Source organism: Struthio camelus, chromosome 5, assembly GCF_040807025.1.
Source record: "Struthio camelus isolate bStrCam1 chromosome 5, bStrCam1.hap1, whole genome shotgun sequence".
NCBI classification, from domain to species: Eukaryota; Metazoa; Chordata; class Aves; order Struthioniformes; family Struthionidae; genus Struthio; species Struthio camelus.
This window is the reverse complement of record NC_090946.1, coordinates 76890498-76914098: the sequence shown is the minus strand read 5'-3', so window position 1 is coordinate 76914098 and position 23601 is coordinate 76890498. Positions and strand designations below refer to the sequence as shown.

At 39.3% G+C, this 23601-nt stretch overlaps 1 protein-coding gene across 3 annotated transcripts in view; it reads left to right on the top strand.

Annotated features, from left to right (window-relative positions):
• SLC38A6 (solute carrier family 38 member 6) overlaps positions 1-22370 on the top strand; it is a 48083-nt gene extending 25713 nt beyond the window's left edge. For 2 of the 3 annotated variants that reach the window (XM_068947368.1, XM_068947367.1), the window contains exons 8-16: positions 107-165; positions 5297-5362; positions 5556-5609; positions 7170-7249; positions 7932-8032; positions 12992-13116; positions 13995-14139; positions 14241-14335; positions 15527-22370. In XM_068947368.1, the coding sequence (XP_068803469.1) occupies positions 107-165; positions 5297-5362; positions 5556-5609; positions 7170-7249; positions 7932-8032; positions 12992-13116; positions 13995-14139; positions 14241-14335; positions 15527-15607 (806 nt within the window). In that variant the 3' untranslated portion in view covers positions 15608-22370. The remainder of the gene's footprint in view (positions 1-106; positions 166-5296; positions 5363-5555; positions 5610-7169; positions 7250-7931; positions 8033-12991; positions 13117-13994; positions 14140-14240; positions 14336-15526) is intronic. The other variant, XR_011141705.1, reaches the window with a different exon arrangement.
• The last annotated feature ends 1231 nt before the right edge of the window (positions 22371-23601 follow it).

Sequence of the window (23601 nt, the reverse complement as noted above, 5' to 3'; positions counted from 1 at the left end):
ATACTGAGCACTGTAATAGAAAACATGCCTAAAATGTAAAGCTTTAGCTGTACATTAGGATCACTTTCCTTATAAATTCTCTTTTATTTTTACTGTTATTTTACAGGCTTTCTTGGCTACACAAGTAGTTTATCATTTTTCTTTATGGTGTACTTTGCTCTTGTGGTAAGTTAAAAATCAGCACACAGCTTATCTGCTTTTGTCTTATTGTTTAAATGTTTTCATAAGCCTGTTTGGAAATGAATTGTCTTTCCCTCCCCCCCCCCCGTACGTTGAATGTAAAAGTCAGAATTTTCTTTGCGTTCCGTGTATGCTTGCTTGGACAAATCGCATTTATTCTGCTGAGCGTGAAAATGTGTATGAGCTTTTGAGCATGTGAAAAGATTTAAAATAATTATATTTTGGACTGGTAAACGTAGCAGTATTTTTGTTTTGCTGACAGTGCAGTGAAGGGAACTGGCACGTCTACTTTTGTTTCCCTACTACTAATGGAATGGAATTCTGTTTTCTTAGCTTCTAACTGTTACTTACTGTAACTGGTGCAGAAGAAAATGTAATATATGCCAAATAAATTAAATTTACATGTACGATGGAGTGACAGAGTTCAAAAAAAGGCAAAGAAAACTAGAACGTTATTAAGGCAGTTTACAAGATTCATTAATATGTCAATGACCTTATTCTTTTTTCGCGCCGAAAGGAAAAGTTCTTTTCTCTAAGCCATATGGGCGTTTGTGACCCTGATATTCACCCTCTCAAGGCCCCTGTGAGGTAGATGTTTCCAAACATCAGAAGTGAGACCTGCTAGGCAGATCTAAGAGGGAAAATGTGCCTTTAAGTTGCCTTTTTTTTTTTTTTTTTTTTCCCCTCCCAGGAAAGAAGTATGTTAATGCACATGTGTAACATGTAGTACAGCCAAGCGACTCGCACTCTGTCATCTGCGTATAGAAAAAAAGAGTCTAGTTTGGGAGCCTGGAGAAACGTTCCCCCTCTCCTGTCATTCTGACTTTTTCTGGCCTTTAATACCTGTTTTACAAAGGGATAAACAGAGTTGAAGGCAAGTTGAACAAACATGCCATCCAGGAGACCAAGGCAATCCATTAGGAACTAAACCATGTGATAAAACCAAACTTCAAAGCTGTCAAAACATCTCCCTAGGGTATCCCTTGAGAGTTGTGCTGTTTGTAGGACCTCGGGCAGTATTCTTCCTCCGCGTAGCACTGAGAAACAGCAACAGCCTCTCCAGAGCTAATGGAAATTTGTTTGTAATATTTATGAATTACCTTAACTTTTGACCTCTCTCCTAAATTTTATCCTATTTAAAAAAAAAAAAAAAAAGACTAGCTATAATGCTTAAGTAGGTCTCAGCCTGAAGCTAAGTGCAACAGTTTTAAAATAAGTTCAGTTCCTAGATTTCGATGGAAGTACGTACACGTCTCTGAAGCAAGCTGTTGTAATGGGTGTATGTGTTCGGAAATAGTATTGGGCTCAGAAAAGGCAAGCGTGTAAGCGAGACTCGCGCACGGACGTATCGAGCTGTAAGATGTTTGGACGTAGAGTTTAGTTCTGATTCTCTGTAGCAAAAAACAGTGGTAGAAAGAGTTAATTAAGGAGTGCACAGACTACTAGATTTACTATGAAATTATAAAATTTATATGCTTATTTTTTGTCGTTAAGGGACAAAGAAGGAGCCAAAGGAAATCTTATTGAGGTCAAAGCTTTTAAAATCCATTATGGATGTTTAAAGAAAGCTAATGCTTTCTACCACATATCTTCTCTGACTTGTTTAGGTGCTGAAACTAAAAGGCATTAAATGCATTTTCATTTTCATATCTAATTGCTTTGAAATGGGTGATACGCACTGTTGAAATGGTGTTTTAGTTTGCACACTGTTAATTTCTGTACGGCAGATAGGTTTTAATTTGTTCCAGAGGAGAACTCTGTTAGTCATATGGAAGTAATACAATTATATTTTGCATATACAGTAATTCTGTGCATTTTCAAGTGCATACCATCTGTTCAGCTTTGTGCCAGCAAGCCACAATTTTAGTACTGCCTGCAGAAAAGTAGGTACAATAGACAGCATATGTCTCGGTCAGTATGGTCCCGTGAGTGCGCTGAGCGCAAAGTCTAGAGACTCCTCTTTGTTCTCTCTGCCCCTTGCTGAGGGACTGTGACAGGTCACGTATCTCCTGTCTGTACTTCAGTGTCTCTTCCTGGAAAGGTAAGATACTGGTTATTGTCTTCGCTTGGAAAAAAAAATGGAAACCCTAAGATGGAGGCGAAAGCATGCGTATGTATACAACTAGTAATTCAGAGCCAGACTCTGTGAAGTCCTGAAGCGCTTTTGTTTGTTCCTGATTGCTTTTCCCTGACTTGAATCCTGTATGAAGAGAGATTAAATGTGTTTGTTGCTTTTTTTTTATTTTTATCTCCCCTCTTGCTATATTGAATATTGGTGAAGAGTAAAGGTAGATTTTTTTTTTTTTTTGGTGGGCGCATCCCTGTTGGTAGCTTGTTCAACATGGGTGTTAATGATTCCTGGCAGCGTTTTGCTGAATCTCTTTCTTTATGCTCCAGGAGCAGAATGTGCTGGTGCAGATTAGGAAGCTGCCACACGTAATGCTGATGTTAAGCATAGAGAGCCCCTCTTAGCTGAGCGCTGTCCGTACGGCTAGAAGGCGAGGGGTTCCTGCTTTCCCACTGCAGGATATGAAAAAGCAACATCAGTGGGAACGCGAGAACATCTTGAGACCTCTGACTTTATTTTTTAGCAGTGTTTTTGGTGTGGGTTGAATATACCCTATTTACATTGGAACTTATGTTTGGGTTTTAGGGTTTTTTTTTTTTTTCACTTAAAACCAAATGTTTGTTATACTCAAAAGACAGCGTTTATGCAAAATGGGTTTAAGGTTCTGGAGGAAGGTTGTCTCTGCTGTCTGCATGACTGCTTAGCTAATGTGGCGGTTGCCAATTTAAAAATCTCTTCCTGTTGGTGACCTCTGTACAAATGTACTCGACAGTGTAACCAGGAACCCAAACAGATTTGAATAATTAAGCAGGTAGGCAAATAAAAGTATGGATCTTAAGTACATCTAGTGCTTTTTCTTTTCTCATCTTTCATTTTCTCTCTTTTTTTTTTTTTTTTCTGAATCTGTATCCGTTTCATTGTGAAAGGATATTCTTCAGCTTTTCAGGTTTGTCTTTTGTTGCCCCCCTGCCCACTACATTGTTTATACATACGCCTGCCTTCGCTCTTTAGCTTGCAGGAAACTCTAGTCCCTCTCTTCCACCCCCACCCTCCTAAATCCCAAGCACGGTTTACCTTCCCCAAAACCTGCGCTTTATCTTCACGCACCTTTTCATTGCCTAGGAAGCCTCCGGAGCTCCCACAAAGCCTTTTACCTTGGAGCCTCCAAAGCCTCTCCTTTAGTTTCCCTGTCTCGTCGCCTTTTGCATACACAGAGATAGCCTAGAAAAAATGCTTTGCCTTGTAGCTTGGCCTCGCAGATGTCTTCAGCTAACTAGCAAGCTTGGGCTGCCTGCGAAGAGGTAGCACAGCCATGTATCTGTGGTTGTGGTCCCACAGCAGCAACAGTTTGCATCTATAGCTCAGCTCATAGGTGCCTATTGCTGCATAGTAGGAAGGGAAGAGGTAAAGCAGAGGTGGCCATGTGGATGCATGCGTACAGGCCCAAATCAGGTTTGAGTGTTTGGTCCTTACCTTCCTCTCCCGTTGGCTTACTCAAAATGTTACACTGTTGACGTGGCGGCTAGAGAGGACATAATTCATGGGAAAGGACAGCAAAGCCAAATTGACTTTTTTTTTTTTTTTTTTGGGGGGGGGATTTCTTGCGTTTTTCTACTTTTAGTACGTTCTGAGCCTTCCTGAGGAAGAACTTTTTTCCCCTTGCTTTTGTACTTTTCAGATTTTTTTGAGAACCACCATCTTAGAACATCGTATATCTCTCTCCCTGGCTGCTTATAGTCTTCTACAGTGTACTGTTCAGGCTGCTCTGGTCTCCCCTCTCATATCCTATGATTCTTGCTTGCTGCTTGCTTTTCAGTTGAGTTTGTTGCCATAGTATTGAGATCTTCATCTCCCCTCTTACACCTTTGCTTAGATAAGGCCGCAGTTTACGTTGCACAGAGGGAGGCAGTTTAGCCAAGCAATGACCAGATAAGAACAGATCTCCTGATGCAAAGTAGGGCCTATTTAGTGTCAGAGACGTGGCTGGAGTTTTCCCATTTCCACTGATAATCATTTTTCTCAGGGTCGCAGACCACTTTTGAGGAAGCTGCTCCCGAGTTCTGTACCTTGAGTTGTTGTGAGCTGTTTTTCTAAGTTATGGAATTTAAGACATGTATTATTGCCACATACCCAGTGTTTTCTTTCCCCGTATTTTGTCTGGAGGTAGCATTTGTTTGCTTCTCTTGGCACTGGTGACGAGAGGGAGCATCTAATCCTTATTCTCTGGGAAACGCCACTTGGCGGAAAGCAAACAGTAGATTCCTGGAGACAGAAGAAGAGCTCTCTACCATGTTATTCTTCTCATGAATTGGAGTCTTTAATTAAAGTTTTTAATTATTTGCTCCAGGCTTCAAAAGTATTATAACGTCTAAAAAGCCAGGCAACTACAATAGGAAATTAATTAGGGTAAGGAGAGCAATGCCACTATCATTTTAAACTGGACTCCTGAAAGAGGCGGTAACCTTTCTTATTTTAATTTCCCTTTGATTTTCAGCCCTGTTTCTTGGCGGTCCCTAAAGCAGCAGGGTGTAGATAAAGCCCCAGTGACATTCTGGGACAATAATTGCATTTATTGTTTTTCCTCTGCTTTCTAGTCCAAACCATATGTTTCTGCCTTTTAAGATTAGCCCTAGGCTCTGCTCTATCTCTGTTAAGGGCTTGTCTACTTAGAAAAGAGCCTGGGATAGCTAACACAGAGCAGCTATTCTGTATGGGAGGCAGCTAGCGTGGAAAAAGCACAGAGAGAGTGAGTGCGGAGTACTGGTTGTGTTACAGTTCGTGTCAGACCTCGTTTCAGTACTCCACCTCCGCCTAGGCAAGCCATACGGCTGCCAGCTGTGCATGGCAAGCAGCTGCGTGGAACGGCACCGACCAAGCGTTTCTGTCAAGTCCTCCTTCTTATGGCCTAGCTATCTAGCGGTCGAGCGAAGTAGTTTACGGTGGATACAGCTCCTTGCTTTGTATACCAGGTCTGATATTTTAGCTATGTGTGCATGTAAACCTCATTTTTAGGATATCGCTTATACATTAAATATGTTGTCTTGACAGGTTATAATTAAAAAATGGTCCATCCCTTGTCCTCTACCTCTAAACAGTGCAGTAGAGAACTTACAGGTAAAGTGCTTGCTGTTTTGAAGCTCTTCTAATTTTATTAATATGTGTAATGCTTTCTACGTTAACACTTTCAGAATTACTTGTAATTTAAAATGCTTCTCAGTCATCGTGGTTTTATTATCTAGAAACTATAAAAAGTTTCGTGGCTGTGGTTTGTGGTCATTCTTTCATTTTGTCATTTTTTGTTTTACAGATTTCAAATTCTACTGGGGAGTGTAAAGCAAAGCTCTTTCATCTTTCAAAAGAGGTAATATTCTCCATTAACAATAGGCTACCTAAGGGGCGTTGTTCTTAAAGAACTGGGGTTTAAACCTTATCCAGGTTATTCTTCCATATAACTAATTATAGGCTACTGAAGAATTTCCTATGCCTGTTCCCAGTTGCTATCCAGTCTCACTCTTTCTTTTTTATAGAAAGGTCAGGTGTCACAGTTAGCATTTATGAAAACATTTTGCAGATACGACCAGTGTTAAGTATAACAGATGCTGTGGTGGTCAGCCTCATGGTGCAGTCAGGTGACCGCTAGCAGCCAACTTAATATGCCCTGAGCTGGAAGTCAGTGCCACTTGATTGTATGTGCCCTTTCTGTTCCTTGCAAGGTAGAACAGATTTCCTTAAACTGTCTGGGCCTAACCTTAGTATTTTCTCACCTGAAGCTAATTCTTCAGGTCTAACACAATCTTGTGCATTGCATTGGATACCAGATCTGGTATCGGATAATTAATGTGGCATTTAAATCATGTCACCACTCATCAAGGCATGTAGGAAAGGAAATATCATGTAGAACGTAGTAGTCTCTGTGGGATGAAAAGGAAGGGATAAAGGGAAGAATAATTTGGGATAGGCCTGTAGCATACTAGAATTTGAGAGGGACACAGTCGGTTGCATTTGTCTGAAAGAATGCAAAATCTGAACTTCCTCTGCCTTGCCCCCGCCAAAAAAAGAAAAAGAAAAGAAAAAATCTTGGACAATGCAAACATAAGGCAACTGTTAACTGGTAGATCAAAGAAGAAATTTTACTTTGACCAGAAACATCTACTGTGAGATTACGGCCTTTTGTTTGACCTTTTGTGCTTTGAAGAGTCTTGGGAGTTATCTTCACTATGTTTTGCCATTTTAGCTTAATCAATTGAAAGTTGCGTAGTTTTACTGGCCCTGATTAGGTCAGTTTAAAAATGTTTGTTATAGTTTAGCTTATTCCTACTTGGGAATTGAAATAAGCTATAGCAGATGATTCATCTCTTCTAGGACAAGTTTTTGGAAAGATAAACCACTAATTGAGTGACTACAGCTTTAATTATGTAACTCTCTTAAAACTCTAGATGCCAGAGCATGGTATGTTTTTCTGGCTGTTATATCCAAATTTTTGTGAAGAACTAATACGAAAATAGTTAAGTCAGGGTAAGGGAATCAGTAATTTGGCTATGGATATTAGAATTTTATTACCTTAGAAAATTTCATGAATGACCTATTGACTTTGAGGCAAATCCTACTCTTTCTACTTAGGTGCTCAGCCTCACTATAGCTAAAAAGAGTCATTCAGTTAGGTCATAGACAGCATGACCTCTCTTGCTCATGACGTACTAAGCTTTGTCCACCACATGAGGAGATACTAGTTGAAAAGGTACGGTTTTGTGGAACGATTCAGAGGTGCCATTCTGTGTTGTGGATATGTGTCTTGAAGCATTAACATGGAAAGATTTCCACTGACTTCCAAGGCGTTGAACTGAATTTGAAATTCATCCAGATAATTTTCTAACCGTCTGTAATAACAAATAGCATGAAAGATTTTTTTCTTCTATTTTAGAGTGCTTATGCAATACCAACTATGGCCTTCTCTTTTCTCTGCCATACCTCAGTCTTACCCATTTACTGTGAGCTCCAAAGGTAATGTATGGAAACGCATGCAATATTAACGTATAATGACAATATTTCTACTACCTTTTCCCTAAATTAACCTTGGATAATTTTTATTTTCGAGTCAGTGCCATCAAACAGTGCAAACAAAGTAGCCTTCATGTTTTTGGGAAATGTGTAGTTTTAGCCTGTGTCAGTACTGGCTTTTCCTCTCTTACGGGAGAGGAAAGTAGCAAATATGGTCCCATCATCAGTGTCAGGACATTGTCCTGGCCATCTGGAGAAAAAAGGGCATTTGCTAAGGTACTAACTAGTTAATTTTTATTGCATTTGCATTTGGCCAGGTCACATTCAGTGCTTTTGGACCCACATTCTGTTCCTGGCTCTGAATATGTATCATCCTGTATAAATGAAGTTTTTGATACAAAAAATAACAAATCACCTTGATATGTCTAAATTCCTTACCAGATGGGGACAATGTAAATAGTCTGCTTGAAAAATGCGTTTTAATTACCAGATAAAAAATACTTTTAAAAAAAAAAGGTAACAGGTGACAGCACAGACCTCAATGAATGCTTTGCGGCCATAAATTGAGAGGACGCTTTCTTATAAAAAGCAAGCTGCTGGGTTTTTTATATACTGTAGAGTGCATTGTGTTCAATGTTCCACAAGAGATTAAACAACACTTTTTTTTTTTTTTTCCACTTTTTAGTCCTTCCAAAAGTAGGATGCAGAATGTCACTGTCACAGGAATTGGTCTGAGTTTCCTAATTTACTTTATATCTGCTTTGTTTGGGTACCTGACTTTTTATGGTAAGTATAGTCTTAAAGTATTCTTTAGAATGCAAGCTAATAATAAATGATACTTGATGCATCCTGCACTGTACAGTAATTGTAATGAGTCTTTTTGCTCCCAAAGCTTCTTTATTTCCCTGAAATCCTAAATAATTCACTTCTAACATCCATATGAAGTTTTAAAATAACTGGGGTACTTCAGGCTTATTTTGTATTGATACACTTGGATCCTCTTGAATCTTGGTCCTGTGAAGACAAGAATATACCTAACTTTGCAAAGTATTATAGCCTCATTGACTTGTCGTTGCTTAAAATATGAAACTATGTGGGGTTTATGTCTAAAATGTTACGTAGGCAAAATACTGGTCCCTAAACTGTAGCTGATGGTCTATTGATGTTCTGTAAGACAGACTATGCAAGTAATCTACTGACTGCCACTATATGTTAGAATGTATAATATTTTCATTTAAAAGCTGGGTACGGATTAGGATGATCTGTTAGAGCGTTTGAGATCTGATGCTAATTTGCTGATCCAGCAAGTTTTATACCCCTGTTCTAAGGCTGTACCTCTAGTAGTGAAATCTAGCATGCTTACTGACCCTGTGGTATCCCCAGTCTGTTTGTGATCTCTAACTAGCACTGAGGCCTCTTATGTGAGGAATTTGACCCACAGCAAGCCAGTCCTTAAGATCAGGGAGACCTGCAGTTTTGCAGTCATGGTTGTTCTTGTCCAAAATAGCTTGGATACGACTCATGTAGGGTGCCTCAGGTTTTCTTCTTTTGCAGGGGAGGAGGAGATTTTACGAATTTTTCAGAACTAGCACTAGCTATTTCAGTAGACTCTGCTGGGAGTGGGGAAAAAAAAAAGTGCCATGAATCATCCAATTTAGGAAAGCTTTACTTTGATGATTTGCACAAAGTGACTACTTAAGGCAAACCAGAGGACTCGAGGGAAAAAAAAAAGAGAAGGAACATGAGAAAATTAGAACAGCCAAATCAGGCAGAGTCCATGTAGTTTTGTGCCTTGACTCCAGCGGAGGCCAATGACAAAAGCCTAGAGAAGAAAAGAAGAGTGTGAGCTTGGAGTTAGGCTTCCTGGCACGCTTGCAGTCTTCAATAATTTGTGGTATGTGCTATCCCGGAGCCAGAGATAATGTCTGTTCAATGTATGCACTGAAGAAAGGAACACTTTTTTTGCAGATGTCAGTTGCTTGAAGATGTAGTAGTTATAGTGTTTGATTAAGTAAATACACCTTTTTGCTTAGCAAACAGAAAAGTGGGATTTCTGTCTTTAAATTTATACATGTGACATTTACCCTACCAAACACTACATACTCCTTTCAGTTGCATTTGCTATGGAGCTTACATGGCAATGTGTTGCAGTACCCGTTTGATGACTCTGTGATTGAACTCTTGAATACTTTTGGGTGCAGTTTTTCAGTTGAGTTTAAACACAGATGACTGTCTGGTATTCTTGCGTTTGCCAAATATTCAGAAAGATTTCAGAACTCTTACCTACCTAGTGGCTTTTTTTTTTTAAAGGTCCCTCATAACATTGCCAGAAGTAGGTGAGTGTCTATTTCATACAACAATTTTAGTTGTCTTATATAACATAGCTAGCAGCTGTTTTATGATCTTCTGAGTGTTTAGCAGTTTGACAGTATTTTCAGTATCCTGTCATATCATGTCACAGTGATGCCTTTTCTAAGAAATGTCATTTGGCTCTGTGTATCCTGCTGTGCTATGGTATGCTTTGCTTGCGTAGAACGCGTTGTCAAATTGAATTGACTCTCCTTAGAGATCATAACTGTCTTCTGGAGTGGTATTATAGAGATGCTGTCACATAAAGGCATCTCAGTCATCTATGAGGATTCTTCTGACACCTTCTGCAAACTCACCCTTATGAGATGACCTGTGCTGATCGGAATGATTAAAATTTCTTAGAAGAGACAATAAGGCAATGCAAGAAAAGTACTGTGATTGGGATCTATCTCTACTTTTCAGTGTTTTGTATTGCTGGATCATGGGGTTGGGATAGTGTCTGACAAAGCACCAAGAATATGGGCTTTCAGCAGCTAATAGTTACAAATTTCTAAGGGACTTGGCATCTCCTCTCCCAAGTATGTCTGACCATAACTGTCTGGAAGTGTTCCTTTTCTTTTGAAAAGTTATCTGGAGAGTCTTGAAATCCCTAATGTGATACCTTTGCTGATGGTGCACGGTTGCTCTTTGTATCAGTAGTGAACTCGGAAAGATTTCATTCCTCCAGATTTTTTTCTTAATTACAATGTATCCAGTGCTTTCTATTTGCCAGCCAGCTGCATCTGCTAATGGCAGAGCAGGCAAGTTTTAAAAACGTCTCTTCTAATGGTGCAGTGCAGCCTGATCTACCTTTACCAAGCATTCCAGCACGTGGACTGCTATTCCTTGGGCTGGTTTTGGTGTTCCCTAATTGTTTCTACGTGCTTTGTGGGGAAATATGGTTTTGACTGTCACTGTGATAGTTATCCTGGGCTGCCTTTTGAATCTATCTGTCTCCAAACGAGATCTCATCAAAAAATTAAAAATCTAGAAACCATTCCTATACCTATTGCCTCACTGTCATGATTTTTTTTTTTTTGGGGGGGGGGGAGGGGGGGAGGCAAGGCCTTGTCTTGACTGCAGCCCCTTTGTCTTTTTCACTGGGAACATTACTGGTTTTTAAGCAAGCATTTCTTTTAGTAGCGCTTAGTCCCAGGAGCCTAAAATACATGAACCATCAGTGGATGCTTGCAAGGGCTTTTTTCCCCTTGCAAGCTTCTACTCCCTTTTCCACTTTTTGATTGTCTTGTTTCATTATTTCTTTAAATAGACGGAATCTGTTCCCTGTTCTAAAATACCAGTCCAAGAAAATGTAAAACACTTTATTTTAAATTGAAAACAAAAACAGGAGTTCCTCCTTTGAAAGAAGACATGTTTCCTCTTTCTGCTGTTCAAAAGTTTTTATACTGCTTTCTGTGAATTTAAAACTTGATGTAACAACTGGATTTTGCTCCATTCTGAAGCCCACAGCAGCATGGTGCAGCAGAGCACTTTCAAGGCTCTGGGTTTTGCTATCGACTTAGTAGCAGTGGAACTTTTCAGGTGAAGAGGGCAGAAGTCGAGGAAAAAAGCTGAGGGGTGCAGCTGCTGATTCACCACTTTTTACCCCACTTTTACCTTGAGTTGTACAAAAGTAGCTCTTATGACGAAGGTGTCTCCCATGATACGCTGCAGTGTAGTAATTCTGCAATAGAATCAGTTTTCAGCACAGAAGACTCATTGCTGGAGAAAGCAGCGCTCTTGTTTGAAAGTGTTTGAAAGCAGCGCTCTTGTTTGGTCTGGTTGGGTGTGTTGCTGACACACTCCGCTGTTATACTCTGGGTGATACAGGAATTCAGATTGACAGCCTTCAGGTGTCATTGTTTTGCTACTTAGTCTGCTCATTTGCCCATATGGAAAATCATAGTCTCAAGTGTCAGTAGTTTCTTTTTTAAAAAATTTTTTTTAAAATAAAACATGACTGATGCATTTAGAAGCATGACTGATGCTAATTATCTTTCTCCGTATTATCCATCCAGCAGTATACTGAAAAATACCGCCAGTAGTAGCACATAAATTAGCATAGTTTAAAGGATTTCTTCTTTTCAATTAGAATCGCAACTTGTCTCCCAAATCGCAAAGTGTCACCTGGCCTATCACTTAATGCTTATGGAAAAGAAGGAAATGCAGATAATTTAGCAAAATCAGTTTGTTTCTGGTTTTTAGTTGAACGAAGAGAATCTGGCGGTGTCCGTTTCAGATGTACGGAACCAGATCTACAGCACTGTGTCCTTAGCTTGTTGTCGTGTATCCTCTACTCTTTATTGAGCAAGATAGCAGACTGAACAAAAATGATGCAGTTTATATTTCACGCTGCTGAAGGCTTTTTTTCCTGCTCAAACTCTATTTGTCAGCAGGCTTGTCCAGCACCTGCTCCAAACCAAATCCTAGCAGGGACAAGTCTCCCAATTGAATTCCGGCAGGCTACGTGCAGGTATTTGGAGCCTAGAGAAGTAAATCTTTAGGTTACAATATTGCTGACCTGTTGCAGTTGGAAAAATTCTGATAGAGAACTTAAATGGTCCAGATACAATTTGTTCTTTGGCCTAATAAAATGAAAGCAGTACTTTTGAGATGAAGCTTATCTAAAAAGTTACCTTAAATGTTGTTTATGTGAATGTTCAGTTCCATTAGTTCAGGGCTCTTAAAATATTATCCTGCACACTGTTAAAACTTTACTCATCATCCTCGGCTTTTTTAGAGTTACTAGAAATTTTAAGCCCTTTGTCAAATATCAGTAAAACTAGTAGTCGAGACTTTCACCAGATCCACGTTCTCATCTGTGAATAATGCTTGTTGTTATCTAACTATTGAAATACTCCTGTAGAGAAGGTTTGAGGCTTGTGGATACTAATACCAGTATATTTTCTTTAGTTCTTTCTGAGGCATTTTTGAGAGTTTTTTAGAATTTACCTCCATTTTCTCTTGATCCTTTCAGGCCACTAAAAGTTGTCTCTTTTTTTTAAAGACTAGCTAACCTGGTGAACTTCAGGTAAGATTTAACGTAATGCTACCTTACTAGTGGATTGGATAAGTTTTATAGCATACCTTTATAAGTTTGGGATATCTTTCTTTCTAATCCTTTTTCTTCCATATTTATATCTTCTTCCTAGATAGCTTTGGCTTCAACAAAGGCTGGGATTTGCTTCTTGAAGTTTGTTCAGTTTTCTCTAGGTTGCGTATAGGTAGAACTGATACACCGGTTCTGCCGACGTGATGCTTATGTGCACTTCCTCCCACTCTGCGTTAGTCTCAAGCAAAATGATCAATTTTATTGCAAGTGTAACATGTGTAGCTAATTATTTTTATTCTTAGTTCTCTAATGATTAACAAAGCAATTCATTTTTTGATTTTCAGACAAAGTGGACTCTGAATTACTGCAGGGTTACAGCAGGTACCTGCCACATGATATCGTAATCATGACTGTTAAACTTGCCATACTATTTGCTGTGGTTTTGACAGTCCCTCTAATCCATTTCCCAGTAAGTACTCCTGAACGTTTTGAAGCTGGCATAAGCGATGGTAACACTAATGTTTTGCAGACTGCAATGTTGGAGTCACATCTAGTCTTGTGTATCTTATTCACTTGTCAAGTGATTGATCAAAGACCACATATTTGCATATGTTCCATGAAAGGTCCAGAATAGCAACTAACCACTAAGCTAATTTGTGCTTTTGAGACAGATTTCAGATTAAAACTAGCCCACAGCATTGTTTTTAATTTGCAGAATTCAGAACATCTAAAGTTTATTTAGTTTGATTTTGTTTCTCTTAAATTAAGTTTTGCTGGCTTGGATTTTCATGTGTATATGCATGCAGACACATACGTGCGTGTGCGCATACACACACACACACACACGCACACACACACATATGAAAACTCAAATCATAAATTAAAAACATATATTGACCTATTTCACCATGAAAATTCTGCTTCAGCTTATCAATACCATGGTAGAGCTGAGATAATTCTTTCAGTAACATTAAAAAAAAAAATTGTGGATACATCCTGTGTATGTATAAGTTATATACTGGTTGGCAGTGTGCTGACATTTGCTAACAAGCACGCTCAAAGAGACAAAGCGTTATCCCCAACCTCTCCTTGTCCCTGCAAAATAGGAATTGTTCCTTGAGACTAATGACCGCATGATAAATACTGCTTTAATAATTAAGTCAACTCCATGCTACAGAAGGACAGAACTTAATTTAACTATTACTAAATTGTTTTCGTTTTCATTTAAAATATTCTTGCACATGTTGAATGGTATAGTTTTTCTTAAATTTATAAAATTGAAATAAGATTAAAATATGTGTATATATATTTATTTACTAATGCAATGTTTTTCATCACGTTATATAGGCAAGGAAAGCTGTGCTGATGGTATTTTTCTCTCATCTCCATGTGTCATGGATATGCCATATTCTTGTCACTTTAACGCTGAATACAACTGTTGTTTTGTTTGCAATGTATGTACCTGACATCAAAAATATATTTGGAGTAGTTGGTAAGGTGGTTTTTTTCTTTAACTTCCAGAAATTTAGCATTATGCTAAAGTAATATGCTTCAGTCTTGCTCCAAGTAAAATCTTTCTTTCTGTTTTTTAAGGTTCAACCACATCAACGTGTTTGCTTTTTGTGTATCCTGGACTGTTTTATCTTAAACTTAGCAGAGAAGACTTATCATCACCACAGAAAATCGGGGTATGCTGTTTTTTCCCATGTGCTAATTAGTTTTAGATGCATTTTAATATACTGTAGGGCATATAATGCAGGGGGTGAAGTTTCTCTTTCCACTGCAGTTCACAGAATCTGTGAGCATTTTCTTCTGTCCTTCATATTAACTCTGATCTTTCCAAAACTCCTTTCTTACAAGACATTTTTGACGAGCAGTGGCTCTGTATGCTGAACTGTTGATCTGAATACATGCTTTTCCATGTACTTTTCAGATGTTCATGACTTTTAATCTAGTTTCTCCTCAGCTTTTATGCATTGCTCTGATGTCGTTTGCTTGGGCAGCTGGGACAAGGCCAAACTGTATTTGAGTGAAACAGTGTTTATGGTTATTTTCTAAGTAAGCCTTCTCAAAAACATCTTTTTTTTTTTCATTTATGGCTTCTCTGTTGGTATAGTAGGTTAAGTTCTGGTGGGAATTTGTGTAGCAACCTACTTTTTCCACTGTAGCTGTGCTTTTTGGGATTTTAACTGCTGCTCAGCCGAACAAGCTTATGACAGTGGCTAAAACACCAGCACACTGATTGCACTTAGACCATTTGCCATTCTTGTGGTTCTTAAGGCTACTGTTGTATTGACAAAATAAGAAATCTGAAAGAAAATCTAATAACAATGCTCTCTCACAATTTAAAGCCTTAACTAGTTCCAACAGATTTTGGGCCTTGTTAACAGATCAACAATCTGCTGTCTCTTAAGCTGTGGTTTCTTTATTATCATCTAGCTATTAAAAATATTAAGAATCCATTGTAACTTGAATTATATTTTGAGGAAAATGCAAATAAGTTTCTCAATTTCTTCAGAGAGCTTACATGTAAAATTAAAAATTAAATCTGTAGCAAGCAGGCCAGTGTTTGCAGTTCTCAGATGCATAGTGTGAGCAAACCAAATAACCAGGAAAGTTTTCAGTGAAACTTTCCTAGAGCAGGCTTAGTTTAATTTTACTCTAAGCAGATATCTTTCTAAATAAGATTTTCAGTTAGGATTAGAGAAAACAGCTTGTTTGAAGACTTGAGTAATTTAAAATGTAAAAGATTATTTCAAAAGACACTGTTTAAACCTGTTTCTGCATTTTTTTTTTTGTCTTTATAGAGTCGTAAGCCTTAGAAATGTGAGATGCTTTCTTCAGTAAAACATTTAATTTTTTGTTTTCTTTCTTCACAGGCATGTGCATTGGTTATTTTTGGCATTTGTGTTGGTCTTCTCAGTCTAATTCTAATAATTTTCAATTGGATTAATCAATAAAAGCCTATCACCGCTGTCTAAACTGGACAGGAGAAAGACAGCAAAACTGCGACACACCAAAACTGCTGAAGTGAATGCTGGACATCCTGAAGAAAATTGACCAAAGCTGTCCATGGAAAAAACAACTCTCTCTCTTCCCCCCCCCCCCCCCCCCCCCCACTACATTAGTAATGAATCTTCAGTTAAAGTCTTCTTTTAAAGAGAGTGAGATGGACAGATTGTATATCAGTCATGATGTGCATATCACACATTATCCCAAATAATGAAAGACTTCCATTGATTTCAGTAGAATAAGTTCTAAAATTTCAGCCGTCTCATATTAAGAACTTCCTGGTTCCAAACGATTACTTTAAATTTATTCTAATATGTATCCAGAAGCCGACTGCCTCAGCCCAGTTTAAAGGGCACATCATGATAATAGGAAGGTTTCCTCTAAGGTTTGTAGTGTTTTTTTTCAATGCAGTTTTATTCCTCAGTGTACTTGAATCATATTGGAGTAATTTTTAAAAAACGGAAGTCTGTCCGCACCTGACATATTGCATTTTAGTAGTGTTAGATAGTATTTCCATTTTGCAGTTAAAAATAGACATATTTCAATTAATGCCTATTTTTGAATATTACTCAATTTACCTCCGCACTCCTCCCAGTGAAAGACTTCTTTCTTTTTTCTCTCTCACGTTTCCACTAGTATTTCATCTTTGAACTAGATTACACCCTTATTTCATATATTGCTGCAATCAGTGAGGTTTTGGGCTTGAAAGGTGAAATTCTGACTCTGTTGGCGACAGAGGAAGATGCATGTTTACGGAATCCTAACCTTATCCCAGATCTCTAAACTTTCATGTGTCCCTTTATAGTCCTTTTTTGTGCCTAAATGAAACATGAATGCAATTTTCAACACCAACTGGACTCTGTTAAATATGGTATTGGGTGCCCACCACAAAAGTTCCTCATATTAGTAGGATGAAAGCAGTGACCGATGCCGTGGTAAGCTTTTAAAAATTTTGTTACTTTCAGATGGGATCTAATGTCTTTAAAATGGAAATAGCCTAATCTCTTCAGGGATTTTATGCCCTAAGGAAGTTAGGCCTCCACAGTAATGTCTTGTGTAAAGTTAAGAAATTAGACCTCAAGACTCAAACGGCAAGATTTAGAGAGTGGGAAAGTTCTTCATTATTTCCAGATGCGATATTTCTTTTAATTTGGCTTAGCACTTTTACATCTGAGAGGTAGAGTAAGACACAAGTGAAACATAGCAAAGTAATACATTTATGCAATACGAAGCAGCTATTAAGCTACATTTAAATAAATTTTCACTTCCACGTGGTGCACAAGCAGTAAAGTAATTGGCTGTAGCTCGACAATCTTGTTGAAACAGTTCTGTTAATATGTTGATCTATATTTTATCATTTAGGATGGCAGAGATCCCCCAGAGCCTGGCATTTCTAGCTTCTTAAAAGCAGGTCTGTGCTATTCAGCTCCAATACAGAATTGGAGCCAAAAACTGAAAATCAGAAGTAAGTTACAGCAGGATCATAGCTATGTTGTTCCTAAAACTTGTTCTGCATAAACAGTCATATTTTCTAATGGGGTAGGAGAGATCGCATTTGATTGATGCAAGTATTTATGGTTTTCTTTAATGTCACCATGATAGGTAGCTCAGCTTCTCCGCTACTGATGGTTGTGGAGCAACCTGAATGTTGATTGCAACTTGGAAAGAGGTGTCCGCTAAGCGAGCTGCCTTGATAAAACGCTGCTGGGTGGTCTGCAAGGGGCGTCGAGCTATGCCACTCTCCAGACAAGCCATGTCGTTCCATTTTAATTATTTCAGTTCCACACTGGATTTGTAAAAGCCTGATTCATGTGCCAGTTTTAACATAAAGCAAACTGAATGTGCATGATCCTCAGCTGTGTAATAGGAAGGAACAGAAAATAACCAGAGTTGAGATAACCATCTCTGAGCTGGTGAACTAGGGTTTCTGACCCGCTCAACTGTCTCAGCATCCATAAGATGCTTTTCACTGTGGACAGATGGCCTGAAGGCACCCAGGGGGTATTGGTGTGCAGCTGTGTACCACTTCAGGATTCCTGTATGCCTTGGGAATACTCTGCTACTTATGAGTTTAATGTAAAAGTAGACTTGTGTGATGAGGTCTAGAAACTAACCCAGAGGTTGCATTAGGATCCCCGACTGCGGGAATTGGTATACTATATCCTGGAAAAGACTGCAGTTATTTTTATCGTGAGGTTTCTAGCTGAGGTTTCACAACACAAGATGAGCCAATCTCATAGTTTGTCACTACCCAAAAGAGTGTATCCGCTCCTGCCAGAAGTTCACAACTGCTGTTGTGGCACTGGCAGTGACTGCAGGTCAGCACGTTTAACTAGCAGAAATCAGCGCGGCCAAGGAGATGTGACAAGTTATCTGTCGACAAAATGAACAGATTCAACTCGGGGGATGAGAAAAATAAGGGAGAGGGAGTGAGACTGCCTTTTTGAGCAGTGGCATCCATTAGGTCAACTCATGCTTCTCACGAGACCTCACACAAACTGCTGAAGCCAGCTGCTGCAAGCAGGACACATGCACGCGTGGGGGATGCCTCTAACTTGAAAGTCTCTGGCCACCTCTGATCGAGGCTGTTTTTCAGCATTATATGGGTATTAATGATTGAGGCTTTCCATCTTGCCTTTCTTCTTGCAGTTCTCCCTGCATTTTTAAGTCCTGATAACCAGATGAAGCCACCTCCCTATCTGTGACTACCCTTTAATAGCTGTGCCTCACACTCTTTATACTGTAGTGGTTCAGCCGCTCTGGGTATCTCAGGCAGAAGTGTAAAAAGCTAAATGTTTATCTTACAAAAGTATACCTTGAAACAGCGATGACGCTGTAGATCAGGAAATACTTTTGTATCTGATCCAGAACTTTTTAGGAAGATAGGAAACTTTACATTGATGTGAATGAATTGTAGTTTTTTTTTTTTTTTTTTTTTTTTTTTTAACTCCAGACACTTAGGAGGAATGTTTGTCAGAATTGGGAGTTTTTGTGGAAATTTTCTTATTTATCATACTCTTATACCTTATGATGGAGTAGTATTTCTAAGACATCACTACAGTTGCTTTAAGTATTTTAAATTCTAAACAGGAAGCCTTAACACTGAAGACTTAGATTACTTGTTAAGGTGCAGAAAGCTGGCAAAGTTTTACTAATACTCTGTTCTTACACAGACAGTTGGATTTGTGTGCATCATGTTGAAAAATGTGACTGAGTACCTGAAAGTACCTGAAATACAGTGTTAATTTACAGGTGATTCCAGTAATCCTATGGAAATCACTACATTATCATTCTAAAGCACGGGGTATTACCTAATAGCTAGACTTTTAAATGATTGATACTAGTGTATGAAGTTCATATTCTGTTAGGATGAATGGAAGCAATTCACACCTCTGTTGGAGCTCTAGTATTATATTTTGGCTTTCTGCAGTGCAGAAAAGATAGAAGCATGTTGATTTGCAGAATGTGTGTTTTACTACCTCTGAAAAAGAGTTAGAAATATTGCTACTTTTAAGAAGTTTATATGATACATAACTTAAAATGCGGAGAGGAGGAGGAGGAAAGAGAGTGAACTTCTATTTCCAAATTTAGAAAAAGATACAAGCATTTTCCACAATGAAAAAACAGTAAGAACACTATTTTTATCCTTGGACTCTCCCATGGAATAAATACATTGTATTTCTGTCTCCTTACTGGTTATGCCCCTGTGTCCTGATAACAAAAGCAATCTTAAAACTTGTGCTGCTGCCAGATAGAATCAGATAGAATTGGTCTTTGCCTAGATGGAATTTTTTCTCTGCACCATTTCTGCTGGCCAGTGCAAATCCTCAAGGTAGAAGCATTGCATCGGTCTGAACAGGCTTGTCCTGGGATGACTAATACTAGAAAGGGGCAAAAACTTACAATAGTTTCTTCTTTCTGTTTTCACTTAACAAAAACAACTTCTGATGCAACAGGTCTTTTTTTTTTTTTTTAGTGGAAACTTTATAGATGCTTATTTAAAAACAGAATTTTAAATTTATTTTTACGAAAAGGGGGTGAGAAAGAGGATTTCCCTCTTTTTTCTAGCTGATTTTACTTACTGCTCTGTTTATTATGTCTGTATAAGGGTTTCACTATAATGGTACACAGGAAGTTTTTCTGAGCTAAATAAGCTCAAATTTGGACCTCTCTGCTCACTCACATGCTGCTAAATATGTTTTCTTTATTCTTATGTACCAATTTTTTTTGTTGAATTTCCAGATTTGTAAATTCCAGCGGTTCTGCTTTATTATCAGTAGTTAGCATTTTTGGACCTTTTTCTGAAGACTTGACAGGAATGGATGAAGGGGCCCACAGCACTTCTGAACTCACATGAAAAGGTTGTCTTTCTCCAAGTGAACATGAAGAACAGCGTAAGAGAGATGAAAATTAATTGGTAGCCTTTGATTTGTTTTCTCTCATTCTCCCGTTTCCATTCCTTGTCCATTTGAAGGCTGCTCAAGTTTCAGACCAGCTGTGGTAAGCTGGGTGTGGACAGTGTCCCTTGTAAACAGCATTACAGAAACTGGTATTGCAAAAGGAAAATGCTCTTAACCTGTCCTTTTTTGTGGGGAAATGCTTGTGTTTTATCCCCCAATAGGACTATTTCTAAGCAGCTTGCGTCTTGGTACTTGATTGTCATTGCAATAAGCTTAAAATTCTCTCCTGTGTCCCCATGTAGTGAAAATTGAGACAGTCTTATCCTCTCTCCGTCTCACCCCTCCCCTTCCCTTTCACTTTAGTTTTGCATTAGCGTCAGTTATATGGCACTGACCAGGGATGCGCTGTTAGTTGAACAGCGCCAATGATCCTTATGCAGTGTGCAGCACGGCCGAAACGGTATAGGTCAGGAAAGGTATTGCTCCGTTTGTGCCCCGTTGTTATACTTCTCACTAAGCGTCCACAACTGGTCACTGCTGAAGGTCAGTACTGCATGCAGGTAAACCCTTGGTGTGCCCATCGTGCCTGCTCTTCTAAGAATTTATTTCTCCTTCTGAAACCTGGAGACATCGTAGCTTTGCCTCACTGGAAAGCTGTCCTGATCTGAGGTTCTTAAATCATTTCTGTCGTGTGCAATATACTTGAGGTGCCCTGTCTCCTACCCTGGCGAGCCTCCCAGTGAGGATGAGGATAGCGCAGGTGCAAGGGGATCTCTGTGACTGAGTGCTAGGGCAAACGTTACATCCTTAAGCGGTTGGTAAGCACGCTGTTTGCACGTGAGAGAAAACTTAATTACTGCATTTCTCATGCTGCAGGAAGTATCGTTTTGGTGCAGATCTGGAAGGCAGTGCTCCAGTAGCTGTAATCTTGGAGGCTGGGATTTTTCTGGGGACCGTCAGTCCACACGTGCCTGTTGGAGGCTCCAGAGGCATTTCGTTTGGACAGAAGTAAGAGACGGGATATGGACCTATGTGAGCCTTTTGCCTGGCCCAATATGGCCATTCTCATTTAAATTACATTCCCAAGATTAATTTTTAGAATTATTTGGGAAGAATATGAGAATTAGCATCAGCTGATGTCCCTTCAGAATCACATATGATATGTGAGGACAGAATTTTGTCTGTTCTGGACACAAATGATTAATTCCCTCATCTATATGAGAAGGCAGGTAGGCTATGCAGAACTATATGATCTTGAAAAGGAGCACGACTGGCTGATTTTGGGGCTGGCTGTAGAGTAGGGATTCCCCTACCTAGATGTGGTTCCCACTGCAGTGGAAGCGGCTTATCACAAGTTGTGAAAGAGCTAAATGTTAAATCCAAGGCTCGGCAACCTTAAAAATACTGAAAAAGAAATGTCTACAATCCTGTTTACGTTGTAGGACTGATCTCCCTGTGGTTTCCGTAATAATTTGCCTACAATTCAACTGGTTTAGTGCAGTGTGGCCATGTACTACTTGATCTTTATTCAGTAAAATAGCAGATAAAGCCAACTCTGATAGCAGTTTGATCCGGTGAATCTGAACTCAGGATTTGTACCAGAGTAAGTAGATTAGCACAAGTAACTGCTAGCAAGGAAGAGAGTGATTAGGTGGACCTAGTCTTGAACTAGTTCTTGCAGACTAGCTCCCAAGCCCTGATTGACCCGAAGGGAGGTTCAGAATTTGGAGCGCTTTTCAATTTTGCAGCCGGGGATCTTTCTGTGGCCTTCCATTGATATTTCTGTAAACAACAGAAAGAGATGCAAGTATTTACCAATGCATCATGATAAATATTTGAAGATTAATCAGATTGTTTCCAAATGTTCCTACTTAATGAGATAGAAATTGTCCGCCTTACCTCTGTAGCAGGCATCCTTATGCGTGCTGTAGTTAAAGATTCAAATTCAGATCAGTCCAAGGGCTCAAATAACATTATAGTAGAACTTCTTTCCCAGTTTGATTTTGTTTAACACTTAAGCTGAAATTGTTGCATTACATTTTTGACTTTAAATTGAAAGCTTTGGTTCTAGTTGGTATGCATACTGCAAAACGTTTGGACGCGTTTGTTGTTACTTCCTAATGACTGTCAGTGGCAGAGAATTTCCAGTATTAAAAAATTACTGCCTAATTTCTATAGTTGATGTTTTTTTCTTGTATTTGTGTTTCTGTAGTGATCATCCAACCAATACTTAGTGTAGAATTAAAAATCTTTAAAAAAAAATTTCTGTGTTCCCCCAAACCCCCGAAAATAAAGAATAATGTTTATGTAACTCGTTTGATTGTCATCTTTGCTGTACAGTACCGTGTGTGTGACTCGCCTGCTTAGTTAAAAAAAACGAAGCATTGCAATGTCTCTTGCCATAAGCCCCAACTCAGGCTGTAGCATTACTGTCACCAGGGAAGGCGGTTGCTCTTAAAAATCGTTGCAGCAGTGGTTGGTTTGGTGGTGGTATTGTCTTTGTGCACTTCCTTTGCGTTTTCCTTTGTCAGATGTTTTTCGTTGCCTTCGTAGTTTTGTGTGATCCCTGCTCTGGACGGCACATAGATGTCTGCAGCAGCCAGCTTGAAATAGAGGTGAGACATGGTGCAATGAGCTGCTATTAATTGCTCCTGCAGGATCTGTCTACTCTCAGCAAAGTGTTTGATTTTTTGCTCTCTGAAACTTAAAGGATGCATTTGGCAACCCCTTTTTGAAGGGCCTTTTGGTGCAGCAAGGTGAGGGGAAGCCAGGGAAGGCAGAACATTTATGTTAAAAAGGGGAGTAAGAGGCATGATAGCTGCCCTGGGAACGCTCTGGAGCAGGAGCATGCTTTGCAGTTGTAAATCATGGGGCTCTCTAACAGCTGTCCAGACTGACAACTTGTGAGCCAAGCCTCAGTCCAGAGCCGTCTGCAAAGTCTAAGGAGTCCTGAATAGAAGTTAAAAATGGAAAATACTCATTATTGTGCTCCTGGCTTGATTCCAGAGCTGTATGAATGCAAATATGCTCATCCATCTGGAAATGCACATCAGCAAATTTGTGTTTGCTAATAACGTCTGCGCCAACTGGAATGGGTACCGAACAGCACGAAAGCTGGTTTCTTTACCTTTAAGCGAGGCGCAGGCTTTTGTCTCTGCACCACAGCAGCTGCTCATACCTGTTTTTGTTGCTGACTGGGCCCTGTCCGTGCTTGGCATTTCTCTTGCCTCCACTTCGGCATAGCTGCTCGCATGTTAGTGGTTTATACAGCAGCCATAAGACGCCAGGCAGCTCTCTGCACCTGGTTTAAATTTAAAGCTCGTTTGCACATGATGTCACACTTTTATTGTCAGCACGGCGAAGGTCAAGACAGTTCATTTTGGGAAGGTTTGCATTGTTGAGTCTTTACAGTGCTGCCATTAATGCCTTAACCATCTGACTTACATTTCAGTTTTCTGGCATGATGTAATCAGAGGCACTAGATTTATACGGCGAGCGGGAGGCTGGTGCGATGGCTAATCAGCCCGGTTTGTACAACTACT